Genomic DNA, 18,023 nt, shown 5'->3' on the forward strand with positions numbered 1-18,023 from the left:
TGAATGGTTGCTCAGGCCTGAACACAGGCACAGGGAGAACATGCAAACTCCAGGCAGGTGGTGCCGTGGTTGGGATTCAAACCAACGACCCTAGTACTGCCAAGTGGGAGTGTTAACCATTTAGCCACTGTGCTGCCCATACAAAGCGGGAGCGTCATTAGAGCAATGGCTCCAATGAAGCAGGGAGACAGCAAAGAGCTGGGACTGGCGAGAATGACCTGCTGGGGGTGAGCTATCAGCACACACTGTCACTTTACTGTGAATGGACAGCGTCCTGTGATCTCAGCTTAGGCCACATGAACAGCACCATCTCTACAGCCTGACCGTGGATAGAAGTTTCCATAATTTTTGCTGAGGACTATGTTGACATTGGAGCCCCAATAGGCAAGCCACTCCTGCTGTATGACCAGGACGGAGCCCCAATAGGCAAGCCGCTCCTGCTGTATGACCAGGACGGAGCCCCAATAGGCAAGCCGCTCCTGCTGTATGACCAGGACGGAGCCCCAATAGGCAAGCCACTCCTGCTGTATGACCAGGACGGAGCCCCAATAGGCAAGCCACTCCTGCTGTATGACCAGGACGGAGCCCCAATAGGCAAGCCACCCCTGCTGTATGACCAGGACGGAGCCCCAATAGGCAAGCCGCCCCTGCTGTATGACCAGGACGGAGCCCCAATAGGCAAGCCGCTCCTGCTGTATGACCAGGACGGAGCCCCAATAGGCAAGCCACTCCTGCTGTATGACCAGGACGGAGCCCCAATAGGCAAGCCGCTCCTGCTGTATGACCAGGACGGAGCCCCAATAGGCAAGCCGCTCCTGCTGTATGACCAGGACGGAGCCCCAATAGGCTAGCCACTCCTGCTGTATGACCAGGACGGAGCCCCAATAGGCAAGCCACTCCTGCTGTATGACCAGGACGGAGCCCCAATAGGCAAGCCACTCCTGCTCTATGACCAGGACGGAGCCCCAATAGGCAAGCCGCTACTGCTGTATGACCAGGGCGGAGCCCCAATAGGAAAGCCACTCCTGCTGTATGACCAGGGCGGAGCCCCAATAGGCAAGCCACTCCTGCTGTATGACCAGGACGGAGCCCCAATAGGCAAGCCACCCCTGCTGTATGACCAGGACGGAGCCCCAATAGGCAAGCCACCCCTGCTGTATGACCAGGACGGAGCCCCAATAGGCAAGCCACTCCTGCTGTATGACCAGGACGGAGCCCCAATAGGCAAGCCACTCCTGCTGTATGACCAGGACGCCGCTGGTCCAGCTCAGTAGGGGCAGCCAATTAGGTTTTCATCTCCAGATCCTCCCAAGCAGACAGCTTACTTTCATCCATGTTAAAATATTCCTGTCTCTCCTCGCGGTCTCCCGTGCGACGGTTGCGAGAGCGCTGCATGATATGCGCCCGCTCTCCAATATGATGACCGATGCTCATCTGTTCCATCCCGCTGTCTGAATCTCGCATTGTGCGTCTTGTCTCGCGAATCTGGGAGGCAAAAAAAAAAAAAAGAAAAAAAGATCAGCTTACACAAACTGGAACGCTGATCTGCAAAGTCCTGTAACCCATAGCATCCATGGAGATTCCAGGGTATACAAGTCGCATCAGGGAAAGAGGATTCCTATCGGTTTCTATGGGTTACTAAACTTTGAGGTTGGTGTAGACCAGGGGTAGGCAACCTGCGGCTCTATAGCTGTTGTGGAACTACATTTCCCATGAGACATTGCAAAGATTACAAAACTGACAGTTACAGCTATGACTTGCAGAGGCATGATGGAACTTGTAGTCCTGCGGCTCTCAGGTTGCCTAACCCCTGGTCTAGACACAAGATAGAGTCTTGATATAAGATTAGGGAACTACTCACCCCGCCAGGAGCAGTGCAGGTCTGTGATGTCTCCTGATATACTTTAGGGGCGCCACTGCCCGCCATATTGGAGTAGGATATGACCGTGGAAGAAGAGAATGTCTGACAGTTTGACGCATTGGAGAGTTGCTCCTGTTGGTGAACAACAATAAATACTGATCAATATATTTACAGATCATGTATCAGAAGGATCAATTTATAATAGCTCCGTGTGTGTGTGTGTGTGTGTGTGTGTGTGTGTGTGTGTGTGTGTGTGTGTGTGTGTGTGTGTGTGTGTGTGTGTGTGTGTGTGTGTGTGTGTGTGTGTGTGTGTGTGTGTGTGTGTGTGTGTGTGTGTGTGTGTGTGTGTGTGTGTGTGTGTGTGTATATATATACACATACACACACATACAGTATATACATATACACCAGTTAGGTCCATATATATTTGGCAAATTTTCATACTTTTGGCTCTGTATGCCACCAGAATAAATTACAATGAAACAATCCAAATGAATTTGAAGTGCAGACTTTCAGCTTTAATTCAAGGGATTGAACATAAATATCAAGTACAAATTTTAGGAACTGCAACCATTTGTATACACAGTCCCTCCATTTTCAGGGGCTCCAATGTAATTGGACAAATTAATATAATCATAAATAAAATGTTCAATTTTAATATTTTGTTGAGATTCCTTTACTGGCAATGACTGCCTGAACCCATGGACATTACCAAAGACTGGGTTTCCTCCTTTCTGATGCTTTGCTAGGCTCTAACTGCAGCTGTCTTCAGTTGTTCTTTGTGGGTCTTTCTGCCTTTAGTTTTGCCTTCAGCAAGTGAAATGCATGCTCAGTTGGGTTGAGATCAGGTGACTGACTCAGCCATTGCAGAATATTCCACTTATTTTCCTTCAAAAGCTCCTGGGTTGCTTTTGCAGTGTGTTTTGGATCATTGTCCATCTGTACTGTGAAGCGCCGTCCAATCACCTTTGCTGCATTTGGCTGAATCTGGGCTGACAGTATATCTGTAAACACTGCAGAATTCATCCGGCTGCTTCTGTCTTCTGTCACATCATCAATAAACACCAATGACCCAGTGCCACTGGAAATAATGCATGCCCATGCCATCACCCTGTCTCCGCCCAAGCCATCACCCTGCCTCCGCCCATGCCATCACCCTGCCTCCGCCCATGCCATCACCCTGCCTCCGCCCATGCCATCACCCTGCCTCCGCCATGTTTTACAGATGACGTTGTGTGCTTTGGATCATGAGCTGTTCCAAGCCTTCTCTACACTTTTTTCTTCCCATCATTCTGGTACAGATTCATCTTAGTTTCATCCGTCCAAAGAATGCTTTTCCAGAACTGGTCTGGCTTTTTTAGATGCTCTTTGGCAAAGTCTAATCTGGCTTTTCTATTCTTCAGGTTTATGAATGGTTTGCACCTTGTGGTGAACCCTCTGCATTTGCACCTTGTGGTGAACCCTCTGCATTTGCACCTTGTGGTGAACCCTCTGCATTTGCACCTTGTGGTGAACCCTCTGTATTTGCACCTTGTGGTGAACCCTCTGTATTTGCACCTTGTGGTGAACCCTCTGTATTTGCTCTCGTGAAGTCTTCTCTTGATTGTAGACTGACAATGATACGCCCACCTCCTGGAGAGTGTCCTTCACTTGTCTGGATGTTGTGAATGAGTTTTTCTTTACCTTCGAGAGGATCCTGCGATCATCCACCACTGTTGTCTTCCATGGACGTCCATGCCTTTTTATGTTGCTGGGCTCACCAGTGCGTTCTTCTTTCCTCAGAATGGACCAAACTGCTGATTTGGCCGCTCCTAATGTTGCTGCGATCTCTCTGATGGATTTGTTTAGTTTTTGAAGCCTTACAATGGCCTGTTTCACTTGCATGGGCGGCTCCTTCAAACGCATGATGGAGGTTCACAGCAATAGATTCCAAATGCAAATACCGCACTTAGAATCAACTCCAGACCTTTTACCTGCTTAATTGCGGAAGAAATACCGAAGGAGTAGCCCACACCTGGCCATGAAACAGCTTTTGATTCAATTGTCAAATTACTTTTGGTCCCTTGAAAAAGCGGAGATGGCTACTCTTTAAGAGCTGTAATTCCTGAACCTTTCCTCCAATTTGGATGTACATACCCTCAAATTAAACCGGAGAGTGTGCACTTTCAGTCCATATCCATTATAGAACTAGAGCTGGAATACGTTTTGGTAAATACCTGAAAAAAACTAAAATTGTGCCTGTGTCCAAATCAATCTCTCTCTCTCATATATATAGATAGATAGATAGATAGATAGATAGATAGATAGATAGAGAGAGACACAGACAGACACACACACACACGTGTGTATAGAGATGTGTATAGAGATAGATATATATAGACATATATATATATATATATATCTATACACACACACGTATGTGTGTGTGACTGTATCTCTCTCGATATGGATATATACACACACATACGTGTGTGTGTGTATAGAGATATAGATATATATATCTATATATCTATCTATCTATCTCCATATCTCTCTCTCTCTATATTTATTTATATATATATATAATATATATATAATGTGTATATATATATATATATATATATATATATAATGTGTATATATATATATATAATGTGTATATATATATATATATATATATATATATATATATATATATATATATATATATATATATATATATATAATGTGTATATATATATATATATATATATATATATATATATATATATATATATATATATATATATAATGTGTATATATATATATATATATAATGTGTATATATATATATATATATATATATATATAATATATATATATATATATATATATAATGTGTATATATATATATAATATATATATATATAATGTGTATATATATATATATATATATAATGTGTATATATATAATGTGTATATATATATATATATATATAATGTGTATATATATATATATATATATATATATATATATATATATATATATATATATATATATATACACACACATTATATATATATATATATATATATATATATATATATATATATATATAATGTGTATATATATATATATATATATATATATACACACACATTATATATATATATATATATATATATATATATATATATATATAATGTGTATATATATATATATGTATATATATATAATGTGTATATATATATATATATATATATATATATATATATATATAAAATGTGTATATATATATATATATATATATATATATATATATATATATAAAATGTGTATATATATATATATATATATATATATATTTATTATCTATCTACCAAATATATATATATATATATATATATATAGTATTTTTTATATCACTCATGTGAATGTAATTTCAAAAGCAATTTCTGTAACTTTTAAATCTGCAATGCTGCAAAATCCGGTGATTCTGCCATGAAGGTCATTGTTAAGGTACACCCTGTTATAGGGTGACAACCCCCTGTTCCTGCACTACTGCGTTGTCACCTGTCATTTGCCTTTCCAGGAAAGGCTACAAATCTGCTGAGCCGATGCGCATTACACAGGCGTGTTCCACTGTTGTCAGGATCAGGAAGCCCACCCTGAGCAATGACAAGCGGACTTCGCTGTGTAGGCAGACCGGAAGCAGGACATTGGCAGCACTGGGGTGCAACAAAGGAAACAAAGTATTTTATAAAAAGAACAAAACCATGAAAAATGTTTATGATGCACAGAGCATTAGAAAAATAAAATGTCATCCAGATAGGGTTTACAGCTACTTAAAATTCTCTAATGAAAATTTACTGGATTAAATGGCATTTTTTTATCCGCTTCAAGTTTAGCTACTACATGGAAAACATTTTTTTTTTTTTTTTTTTTAAGTATTTTGTCTATTTAAGCATTTTTAAATATTACTAGTACATTTGTTTGAAATCTCTTTTTACACTGAACCATTCCCATAATCCCCTGCACAGACAAGGAGATTGGGACAAGTAACCGATAAAGGATTTCATAGCTGAAGTGGAACTGCAAATCACAGATAAGACATCCAGGCGGTAAAATCAAAGGCTCCTCTGTACTGTACATTGCTGAAAATCAGAACATGTTTCAGGCATTGCAGGCTTAAAGGAAAAGTGCTTAAGCAAAAGGAGCGCTTGGAAACAAATCTCGCCAATGTGCTCAGTCCTAGTCCAATGAGTGAGCTGGAGGCAGCGAGGAAACCCAAGACGCTGCAGAACTGCGAGCGCGGAACAGTCAGTGGTGTCAGAGCGGTGAGTATGCAGTGTGGCAACTCTGTGGTTGTAAAGGTAAAAGGGTTTTTTTTTTTTGACCACTTGCCTACCGGGCACTTATACCCCCTTCCAGCCCAGGCCAGGCCAGCTTTCAGCGCTATCACACTTTGAATGACAATTGCGCGGTCATGCAACACTGTACCCATATGAAATTTTTATAATTTTTTTGTGACAGAGAGCTTTCTTTTGGTGGTATGTACTTGCTGCTGGGGGTTTTATTTTTTGTGCTATAAACAAAAAAAGTTGCAAAAATTTTGAAAAAAAAAAAAGAAGTTTCTTTGTTTCTATTATAAAATTTTGCAAACAGATAATTTTTCTCCTTCACTGATGTGCGTTAATGAGGCACTGATATGCAACAATGATGGGAACTGATAGGCGGCACTGATGATGCTGCACTGATATGCAACAATGATGGGAACTGATTAGGCGGCACTGATGGGCAGCACTGATGATGCTGCACTGATATGCAACAATGATGGGAACTGATAGGTGGCACTGATATGCAACAATGATGGGAACTGATAGGCGGCACTGATGCTGCTGCACTGATAAGCAACAATGATGGGAACTGATTAGGCGGCACTGATGGGCAGCCCTGATGATGCTGCACTGATATGCAACAATGATGGGAACTGATTAGGCGGCACTGATGAGCAGCACCGATGATGCTGCACTGATATGCAACAATGATGGGAACTGATAGGCGGCACTGACGATGCTGCACTGATATGCAACAATGATGGGAACTTATAGGCTGCACTGATTTGCAACAATGATGGGAACTGATAGGCGGCACTGATGATGCTGCACTGATATGCAACAATGATGGGAACTTATAGGCAGCACTGATATGCAACAATGATGGGAACTTATAGGCAGCACTGATATGCAACAATGATGGGAACTTATAGGCGGGACTGATGGGCAGCCCTGATGATGCTGCACGGATATGCAACAATGATGGGAACTGATTAGGCGGCACTGATGATGCTGCACTGATATGCAACAATGATGGGAACTGATAAGCGGCACTGAAGGGTAGGAACTTACTGACGGCACTGATCATCAGTGCCCTGATGCCGATACCGCCTCTGACAATTGGCAGTACTTTTCTAATGCTGCGACAGCGTGAGGAAAGTGCAGCCGATAACCAGCAACTGCATTTTCCCGGTGATCTGTTGTGTCATTGGACACGGCTGATCACGTGGTAAAAGGCTGCTGCCATTGGCCTTTTACCACATCACGTGATCAGCTGTGTCCGTACAACACAGCGATCACAGAGATCGCCGGATGCGCACCCCCGGGGGCATGCGGGAGGACGTGTTCTGGGAGGACGTCATATGACGCCCTCCCAGAACTAGCCGGCCGCACTGAAGCCGGCATTCAGCTATCTGCGGACGGCAATACCAGGACCTGTTGAAGTGATCAGGTGGCAGTGCAACCGCCGACTGCTTCCACCTGACAGGCAGGAGTCTGCTCTCTTCTCTCTGCTCCACCCGCCATAGTGCTCCCCAGGATACCCGCCATGGGCCCGGATACATGGTGGGAGCGCAAGCGGGGGGGGGTTGTCGGGGAGGCGATACCAGGACCTGTGGAAGTGATCAGGTGGCAGTGCAACCGCTGACTGCTAAAACCTGACAGGCAGGAGTCTGCTCTCCTCTCTCTGCTCCACCCGCAATAGTGCTCCCTGGGCCCTCAGATGGAGAAGTGGGTCTTGATACATGGTGGAAGCATGCAGGAGGCCCGTTACCCCTGGTTCACATCTATGCGGGTGGTGACGCTGCGGATCCGCACGAAAATCCGTGCAGCCGCACCACCCGCACAGAGAATTACGGACCCGAGGGTGGGTGCCATTAGTTCTAATGCCACGCCGCCCACACTGGGAAACGCAACCGTACTGGGAACCTCGGCTGCATTTTCCAGAGTAGTGCAGGGACTTCTTCCCGGCATGTCACGGGCACGGGAGTCCATTCAAATGAATGGGCTCTCATGGCCACGCTGTGTGTGTCATTGGACACACAGCACAGCTCAGGATCCAGCCTGCACAAGTGCCCTCACAGCATGCAGCGTACTATGGTGGGTACTCCACAGGGAGGAGGGGACAGGAGCACTGGCGGAGGACCTGAGAAGAGGAGGATCGGGGTTACTCTGTTGAAAACCATTGCACAGAGCAGGTAAGTGTGACTTGTTTATCATTTTCTTTTTAAATATAGGTTTACAATTACTTTAACCAGTTCACGTATACAATACGAATGGTGAATTAACAGGCCTCCAAATGGTGGAGCTCAGGTGTTCCCAGTGAAGAATACAGGTAATACTACTATCCACATAGATAATGTAGATAATGGAGCCCATTCTTGTGGTTGGAGTCTGGATAGAAGGCATTTTCTCTTCCAGCATGACTGTGCTCCTGCGCACAAAGCCAGCTCCCTAAGACATGGCATGACTAGTTTGGTGTGGAGAAACTCGAGTGTCCTGCACAGAGCCCTGACCTCAACCCAACTGAACACCTCTGGAAAGAATTGCAACGTTGATTGCTAGCCCGGTTGTGACGGGAGTCACTTTGGGTGGGGGGCCCATGGAACACAGCTCAGTTTGGAGAGATGAAGAGACCCCTGTCTCAGCTCCCCATATCCCCCTTATGTGTAAGTCCCCCTGTGCCTGTTAGGGGTACAGGGTGATCTGTCATAATATTGTGTAGACATGCCTAGGAGATAGGTGGGGGTTGTGGATTGTTTGGTGTCATGTGGTTGCATCCCATTGTTCAATTGTGTGTCTTGCTTGGGAGCAAACTGTCTCCAGCAGCCCTCCCTCCCAATGGGACAGTCTTTTGGTGTGTTTCTTGTTACTAAATGTAGATTGCCCCGTCCTGTGTCATTATGCAAGGAGGGGGGGGGTTGTTCCCTTGAATGTATATATCTTGTATCTGTGTTAAAGTAAACTAGTCTATTTCCTGGTTTACTTCAAGACTGGTGTCATCTAGTCTTGTATGGTCTGTTGTCGGTGTTCGAACGGGGAAGCGATATTCTAATGGAAGTACCCAAGCGCAGTCTGTGTTCGGTTCCGTTACACAGGTCTTCTCATCTAACATCAGTACCCAACCTCACAAAATGTCCTTCTGGCCAATTGGACACAAATTGGACACCCTCCAAAATCTTGTGGAAAGCCTTCTCAGAAGAGTGGAAGATGTACTGGCCACGAAGAGGAGCAACTCCGTAACATGGCTGGAATAGGATACCCAAGAAGCTAGTATGGGTGTAATGCCATATGGGGTATCTATATGAACTGTGTACCGGAAATTCCATCCTAAGTGAATGTGAGGGAGCTGTAGGAAGAAGTGAGAGCTTGGACTGCAAGGACCGTACTCTACAGACGCTGGAGTATTGGAAAGCAAAAAGCCGTAAGATCCATACATACTCACCACACCTCCCATAAGATCGTTCATCAATCCAAACATGTCCATGAATCCGCCCCCCTAAAAAAAAGACAGGAACAAAGTTAGAAGTATCGCTATGCAATTGCCATATTTAAACCCGCAAATCATCCCAACCGATCTACTACAAGCCAACCGTCTCTGCTCCACCGACAGAAGGATCAACAGGCTCCAGAGTGCTTTGTGGTCCACTAATATCAGAAGGATGGAGCCGCTCAACTTCCAAAAGGTCAAAGGGAAACAACCCGCTTGCACTGGGTGCGACTTGCATGCCATGTGACTGGCAAATCGCATGCCAAGTTGCACCCCATTGTTCGCAATTACAGCGGTTTTATTTATATATATAAAAATATAATATATATAAAAAATATAATATAATATAATATATATATAAAAATATTATATATAAAAATATATATATATATATATAAAAAATATAATATATATATATATATATAATATATATAAAAAATATTATATATATATATATATATATATATATATATATATATATAAAAATATAATATATATATATATATATAAAAAATATAATATATATATATATAAAAAATATAATATATATATATATAAAAAATATAATATATATATATATATATATATATATATATATATATATAAAAAATATAATATATATATATAAAAAAATTATATATAAAAAAAATTATATATATATATATATATATATAATTTTTCTTTTTAGAGTAGTACATGCACTGTTTTGCTGCGATTTGCATAGACGTCTGTATTAGATGTCTTGCAAATCGCACGTAAAATCGGCATGTCCTCACACTTTGTAATCGTGCGACTTCACTGTAAGTCGCGCAATTTCAAAGTCGGGCTTGATGTGAGGCTGCTTTCACACGGAGGAGTTTTTGAAGCGTTTTTGCATTTAAAAAGGCGACTGAAAAGCTCAAGAAAACTACTTCCCTGTGTATGTGAATGTACATCTATGTATGTTTTCACAGTGAGGCGCTGCGCTTGCGGAGCAAAAACTCCTGCTTGCAGCAACTTTAGGGCTTGATTGGCGAGCTAAAAAAAGAAAAAATGCCACAAAAACGCCTCTTCCCATTGAAATCAATGGAAAACACCTGAAAAGCGCCTAAGAAACGCCTCTGAGAAGCGTTTTTGGTGCAGTTTTAAAGTCATGTGTCCTTTAACCACTTCCCGTCTGGACAATGTACACAAACGGCCAGATGGGAGCAGTGCCAAAGCGGGTTGCCATTTATAAATGGCCCCCACATTCACTGCCTGTGGGTTTTTTTTTTTTTTTTACACTGATTGCTTTTACACCCATAAAGGCTGTAAAAGCAATCATTTCTCCTCTGTGGCTGCATTCTTGCAGCCATTGAGAAATACTGTGTGAGCTGTGATTGGTCATATGATACAAGGCTGTTGTGAATAGCCTTGTACCATGTGACCTCTGTGATCATTCACAGATTTCACACGTAGTAAGCAATGATGTCAGGAAGTGACATCTTGCTTACTACTGTTCATGTGATCACCGATTGGCCAATCAGTGATAACATGATTTGGACCTCACACAGAGGTCCAGTACAGCGATCGGTGTTCCGCACGCTCCCAGGCACTGGTGACAGGTCCTCTTTATGGAAACATCGGGTCTATTAGACCCATGATTTCTTCCCTGCCTTCCAAGGCAGCTAATCAAGCGCAGATGGTGCTTAGTTAGCTGCTTCCAGGTTCGTTCATCACAGAGGAGATCAGGAAATGGATGTTCCTCCATCTGCTTTTTGGGAAGCCTCCCCACCCCCTGCTGATTACCATGGGCCTGGGCTTCCTAGAGGAATGGAAGAGCCCAGGAACCACCATGAGAGGTAGCAGGCAAGGAGGGGAATGACGCTGTTTAATGCTGTAAGGGCCAGTTCACACTGCACAGAACTGTACTGGAACGCAGTTAAATGCATCACAATTGCACCGAAACGCACCAAAATGCATCAAAAACACACTGGAACGCACATGTCCCTATTGAGGGCCAGTTCACACTCCATGCGGTTCAGTTTTTTTTTTTGTCAGTGTCATAGTTCACATCAGCGCTTGCTGTTCCAGTGCGTTCCGGTTGCAGAAAAAAAAAAAAAAAAAAAAAAAAGTAGTGCAAGCTGCATTTTTCCTGCACAGGACTGTACTGGAACACGGTAAAACGCACCATAAATGCACCGGAACGCACATGTCCCTGTTTATATTGAAGAAAAAGAGGGGAAAAAATGAACCGAAAAGCGTCACAAACGCACTGCAACGGGTCAAAACGCATTAAAAAAATGCACGTGTGGAAAGGCGTCTGGACTGCTTCTCTATGGAGTGAACCGGCCCTGGCAGTGAAGACTTCTAGGGACTGACTCTGATCAATTTAGAAGGTAAAACACTTACCATTCCCATCATATCGAATGGTGATAAGGCACCGGCCTGCAAGACAAAAGGGGCGGAGTTACACAGCGGCCACAGAAACACAAGACACCAAAATGTCACAATTCCAGCCATGCTCCATGTACACGACACGGGACTCCCAACACACCCACAGACTTCAGACACCAACCACACGTGTACATGACAAGGTGGGATCACAACGTTTCCAGACTAGTTCTGTAACATGTCAACAGATGGCAGCACAAGGCTGCATGCACAGTCACAGGGAGCACCGACCTTCATGAGTCAGTTTGCCAAAAAACATTGTCCAGTGTACATCGGGAGTCGTGCAACTGGCGCTACTCTGACCACATGCGTTGCCACGTCTGCCATTTCATCACGGACAGCAAGTTAGAACAAAGGTGACATTCTGCGTGAAACTGGGCAAGTCTGCCACGGAGACGTCTGACGTGATTCGGCAATGCTGCGATGAGGTGATTTGAGTGACTGCACGCACAGTCACAGGGAGCACCGACCTTCATGAGTCAGTTTGCCAAAAGACATCGTCCTGTGTCCATCGGGGAGCTGTACAACTGGTGCTATTCTGACCATGAGCGTTACCACGTCTGTTGTAATTCACTGTCCACGCTGAAATGGCAGACGTGGTCAGAATAGCACCAGTTGCACGACTCCCGATGTACACAGGACAATGTCTTTTGGCAAACTGACTTATGAAGGTCGGTGCTCCCTGTGACTGTGCTTGCAGCCACTCAAAATCACCTCAGCGCAGCATCGCCGTAAACTTGCCGAATCACGTCAGATGTCTCCGTGGCAGACTTGCCAGTTTCATGCAGACTGATTAACTGATAATAAAAGTATTAGCTGGAGTTTGGCTTTAATTTGTTAGTGTATTTAAATCTGCTAGTCCGTATAACACTCCCCTCACAATGACAATGCTGCTGTCCAAAGGCGTTCCTGTTGCTCCTTCATCCAGAGTGGGGGCACTCTAATGCAGGTTTGTTATTGCCCAGATCACCAGTAAAAACAGAGGGGGGGAAAAAAAAAAAAAAAAAAAAGCATAAAAAGAAAAACTAATGCAGCCACCACATCTAATGACTGGTAAGCTACAATATATTTTTGGTTTTGGGTTAATGCCATTTGAATCTCATTGGATAATTATTGTTTGTTGTAGTTCTGGGCAGCGCAGTGGCTTAACGGTTAGCACTTCTGCCTGGCAATACTCGGGTCGTTGGTCCGAATCCCAACCACAGCTCCACCTGCCTGGAGTTTGCATGTTCTCCCTGTGCCTGCGTGGGTTTCCTCCGGGTACTCGGGTTTCCTCCCACACTCCAAAGACATGCTGGTAGGATAATTGGCTCCTGTCTAAATTGTCCCTAGTATGTGTATGTATGAATGTGAGTTAGGGACCTTAGATTGTACGCCCCTCGGGGGCGGGGACTGATGTGAATGTACAATATATATGTAAAGTGCAGAGTACATTGATGGCGCTATAGAAGTACCTGAAATAAATAATAACAGTTGAAAATACAAAGTTATAGGACACTTCTTAGGGCTCATGTACGCTGCAGCTCCCCAGGAGCGCGCAGCACCGCGATCTGGTGCCCGCTGTGTCCTCCGGACACAGTGGAACACCGATCATCGGACGGGACCTCTGTGCGAGGTCCCGATCATGTGATCACTGATTGGCCAATCAGTGATCACATGCAGAGTAGTAAGCAAGATGTCACTTCTGACATCATTGCTTACTACGTGTGAAATCTGTGAATGATCACAGAGAACACATGGTACAGGGCTATTCACAACAGCCTTGTGTGGCAAACTTGCTCATCAGAATTGGAGCGGAGTTCCCCCTCAACCCTCGTTTTCGTGTTCTATCTGTTTATCTGAGGCATTTCTCAAATCACTCCTCACATCCCCCCTGCATTCCTGTGAGGCAAAGGTTATCTTCTGGCAGATGGTGTGGGGGACAACCAGGAAGACATGAGAAGTGGAGCCAGCCAGTCTACAAAGGTGTCACTTTTATCACCCAAAACTATGTAGGCCCACTCATTATCAAACCAACCAGAATAAGTGCACAGTCCTCAGATCAAATGTATGGTTCATATCACGGGATATGAGCTGGTAGTTTAGTGTAGGGTTTCCCAATGACCACTCCCAAGTCAGAGCCCCTTCCCTTCCCCTGAGAGACCTATTAAGAGAGTTAGAGTTTGTGACACACACACACACAGGGATCTCCGAGCAACATCGTAACAGAGGAGATCAAAGAACCTTTCGGCTCACAACTTGAATTTGCTAAAACCAGGCAAGGCAAGTAACTTACCCTGTATTTTCTCGCTATTCTGTTTGCTGTGTCTTTGTATACATATATATATACAGTCATGGCCGAAATTGTTGGCACCCTTGATATTTTTCCTGAAAATCAAGTATTTCACACAAAAAAGGTATTGCATTAACACATGTTTTGCTATACACATGTTTATTCCCTTTGTATGTATTGGAACAAATATAAAACAGAGGCAGAAAAGCAAATATGACATAATGTCACACAAAACCCCAAAAATGGGCTGGACAAAAGTATTGGCACCCTTAACTTAATATTTGGTTGCACACCCTTTGGAAAACATAACTGAAATCAGTCGCTTCCTATAACCATCAATAAGCTTCTGACACCTCTCACCCGGAATTTTGGACCACTCTTCCTTTGCAAACAGCTCCAGGTCTCTCTTATTGGAAGGACACCTTTTCCCAACAGCAATTTTAAGATCTCTCCACAGGTGTTCAATGGGATTTAGATCTGGGCTCATTGCTGGCCACTTCAGAACTCTCCAGCGCTTCTTTGCCATCCATTTCTGAGTGCTTTTTGACGTATGTTTGGGGTCATTGTCCTGCTGGAAGACCCAGGATCTTGGACGCAAACCCAGCTTTCTGACACTGGGCCCTACAGTGCGACCCAAAATCCTTTGGTAATCCTCAGATTTCATGATGCCTTGCACACAGTCAAGGCACCCAGTGCCAGAGGCAGCAAAACAACCCCAAAACATCATTGAACCTCCACCATATTTTACCGTAGGTACTGTGTTTTGTTCTTTGTAGGCCTCATTCCGTTTTCGGTAAACAGTAGAATGATGTGCTTTACCGAAAAGCTCTATCTTGGTCTCATCTGTCCACAAGACGTTTTCCCAGAAGGCTTTTGGCTTACTCAAGTACATTTTGGCAAACTGTAGTCTTGCTTTTTTATGTCTCTGTGTCAGCAGTGGGGTCCTCCTGGGTCTCCTGCCATAGCGTTTCATTTCATTTAAATGTCGACGGATAGTTCGCGCTGACACTGATGCTCCCTGAGCCTGCAGGACAGCTTGAATGTCTTTGGAACATGTTTGGGGCTGCTTATCCACCATCCGGACTATTCTGCGTTGCAATCTTTCATCAATTTTCCTCATCCGTCCACGACCAGGGAGATTAGCTACAGTGCCATGGGTTGCAAACTTCTTGATAATGTTGCGCACTGTGGACAAAGGCAAATCTAGTTCTCTGGAGATGGACTTGTAACCTTGAGATTGTTGATATTTTGCCACAATTTTGGTTCTCAGGTCCTCAGACAGTTCTCGTCTCCTCTTTCTGTTGTCCATGCTTAGTGTGGCACAGACAGACACACAATGCAAAGGTTAAGTGAACGTCTCTCCTTTTTATCTGCTTTCAGGTGTGATTTCTATATTGCCCACACCTGTTACTTGCCCCAGGTGAGTTTACAGGAGCATCACATGCTTGTAACATTCTTATTTATCCGCAGTTGTGAAAGGGTGCCAATACTTTTGTCCAGCCCATTTTTGGAGGTTTGTGTGACATTATGTCGAATTTGCTTTCTTTCCTCCCTTTTTTTGTTTTGTCCCAATACACACAAAGGGAATAAACATGTGTATAGCAAAACATGTGTTAATGCAATACGTTTCGTGAGAAATACATGATTTCCTGGAGAAATATCAAGGGTGCCAACAATTTCGGCCATGACTGTATATTTTTGTGTCATCTCTGTAACTATTTATTTGCATCTGTTTGACTCTGTTAGAAATAAATCTTTCTTTCTGAAAGTGTTAAACTGTTTCTAAGCACTTACTTGCAATTCACGAATCCCTGCCTTTGAAGAGACGCTACGGTTTGTCATATATCTCTGTATAGCAGGTCCGCGGGCCGTGCTATATAGACCAATATTTCAATCATTATAGTGTATATTTGGTAACGGGAGTTCCCCAGTCTCCGACAAAAGGGGTGGTGGCAGTATAGGGTTAGTTGCGTAACTAACCTGACCCAGTAACAAGCGCATCCAGGCTGCAGGCACCGATTGTAGTCCATTAGCTGGGCAATCGCTGTGTAGGGTGCAGCTGGGTGGGGCCTTGTTACGCGCGTCACACCGCGGTTTTGGATCGGCCGGCCCTTCGGTCACGAGTTTGGTGAGAAGGTCTGGGGTCTGACGCCGTGGGCGTGACGTATTACTGTTAGTCGCGGCTGTGCGATTGTCGCCTGTTGGTGGCGGTGACCGCGGGTCGTGACACCTTGTACCATGTGACAAGCTGTGACCAATCACAGCTCACATAGTAGCTCTCAATGGCTGCAAGAATGCAGCCAGAGAAAAGGAGAAATGATTACTTTTACAGCCTTTATGGGTGTAAAAGCAATCAGTGTAAAAAAAAAAAAACAAAACATCTTAATCACCCCCCACAAGTAGCACATTGTCGCTATGGTGACACTGTACTGCTAGGGTGACAGGATGTTTAAAAAAAAAAAAACCCCAAAAAACTATAAAAAAAAAAATGTTTAAAAATATAATTTTGGTTATAAACTAATTTGGGTTTTTTTTTTTTTTTATAGTTTTTTGGGGTTTTTTTTATATTTATTTATATTTTTATATAACGAAATACATTTTGGCCAAGATTTATGATGAAATATTATTTAATTGCAAAATTTTAAAAGAAAAACACTTTTCAAAATTTTTGGACTTTTCAATTTACATAGCAAAACAAAAAAAAAAAAAATCCCAGCAGTGAATAAATACCACCAAAATAAAGCTTTATCTGTCTCAAAAAAATGCTAAAAAATTCAGTGTTGCATGACCGCGCAATTGTCATTCAAAGTGTGATAGCACTGAAAGCTGAAAATTGGCCTGGGGAGGAAGGAGGTGAAAGTGCCCGGACTGGGAGGGGGGGGGGGGGGTGAAAGTGCCCGGACTGGGAGGGGGGGGGGGGGTGAAAGTGCCCGGACTGGGAGGGGGGGGGGGTGAAAGTGCCCGGACTGGGAGGGGGGGGGGGTGAAAGTGCCCGGACTGGGAGGGGGGGGGGGGTGAAAGTGCCCGGACTGGGAGGGGGGGGGTGAAAGTGCCCGGACTGGGAGGGGGGGGGGTGAAAGTGCCCGGACTGGGGGGGGGGGGGGGGTGAAAGTGCCCGGACTGGGGGGGGGGGGTGAAAGTGCCCGGACTGGAAGGGGGGGGGGGTGAAAGTGCCCGGACTGGAAGGGGGGGGGGGGGGTGAAAGTGCCCGGACTGGAAGGGGGGGGGGGGGGTGAAAGTGCCCGGACTGGAAGGGGGGGGGGGGGTGAAAGTGCCCGGACTGGAAGGGGGGGGGGTGAAAGTGCCCGGACTGGAAGGGGGGTGGGGTGAAAGTGCCCGGACTGGAAGGGGGGGGTGAAAGTGCCCGGACTGGAAGGGGGGGGGGGTGAAAGTGCCCGGACTGGAAGGGGGGGGTGAAAGTGCCCGGACTGGAAGGGGGGGAAAGTGCCCGGACTGGAAGGGGGGGAAAGTGCCCGGACTGGAAGGGGGGGGAAGTGCCCGGACTGGAAGGGGGGGGAAGTGCCCGGACTGGAAGGGGGGGGAAAGTGCCCGGACTGGAAGGGGGGGAAAGTGCCCGGACTGGAAGGGGGGGGAAAGTGCCCGGACTGGAAGGGGGGGGAAAGTGCCCGGACTGGAAGGGGGGGGAAAGTGCCCGGACTGGAAGGGGGGGGAAAGTGCCCGGACTGGAAGGGGGG

At 44.6% G+C, this 18,023-nt stretch overlaps 1 protein-coding gene across 1 annotated transcript in view; it reads right to left on the bottom strand.

Annotated features, from left to right (window-relative positions):
• Nucleotides 1–1,269: 1,269 nt before the first annotated feature.
• MLF2 (myeloid leukemia factor 2) overlaps nt 1,270–18,023 on the bottom strand; it is a 47,984-nt gene continuing 31,230 nt past the window's right edge. Inside the window, exons 4-7 of the mRNA XM_089661720.1 lie at nt 12,015–12,050; nt 9,600–9,653; nt 1,862–1,993; nt 1,270–1,485 (exon numbers count right to left, since the gene is read on the bottom strand). Coding sequence (XP_089517846.1) covers nt 1,285–1,485; nt 1,862–1,993; nt 9,600–9,653; nt 12,015–12,050 — 423 coding nt within the window. The 3' untranslated portion in view covers nt 1,270–1,284. The remainder of the gene's footprint in view (nt 1,486–1,861; nt 1,994–9,599; nt 9,654–12,014; nt 12,051–18,023) is intronic.

Source organism: Staurois parvus, unplaced genomic scaffold (genome assembly GCF_062004578.1).
Source record: "Staurois parvus isolate SC_StPar_1 unplaced genomic scaffold, SC_StPar_1.0 ptg001376l, whole genome shotgun sequence".
Classification (NCBI taxonomy): domain Eukaryota; kingdom Metazoa; phylum Chordata; class Amphibia; order Anura; family Ranidae; genus Staurois; species Staurois parvus.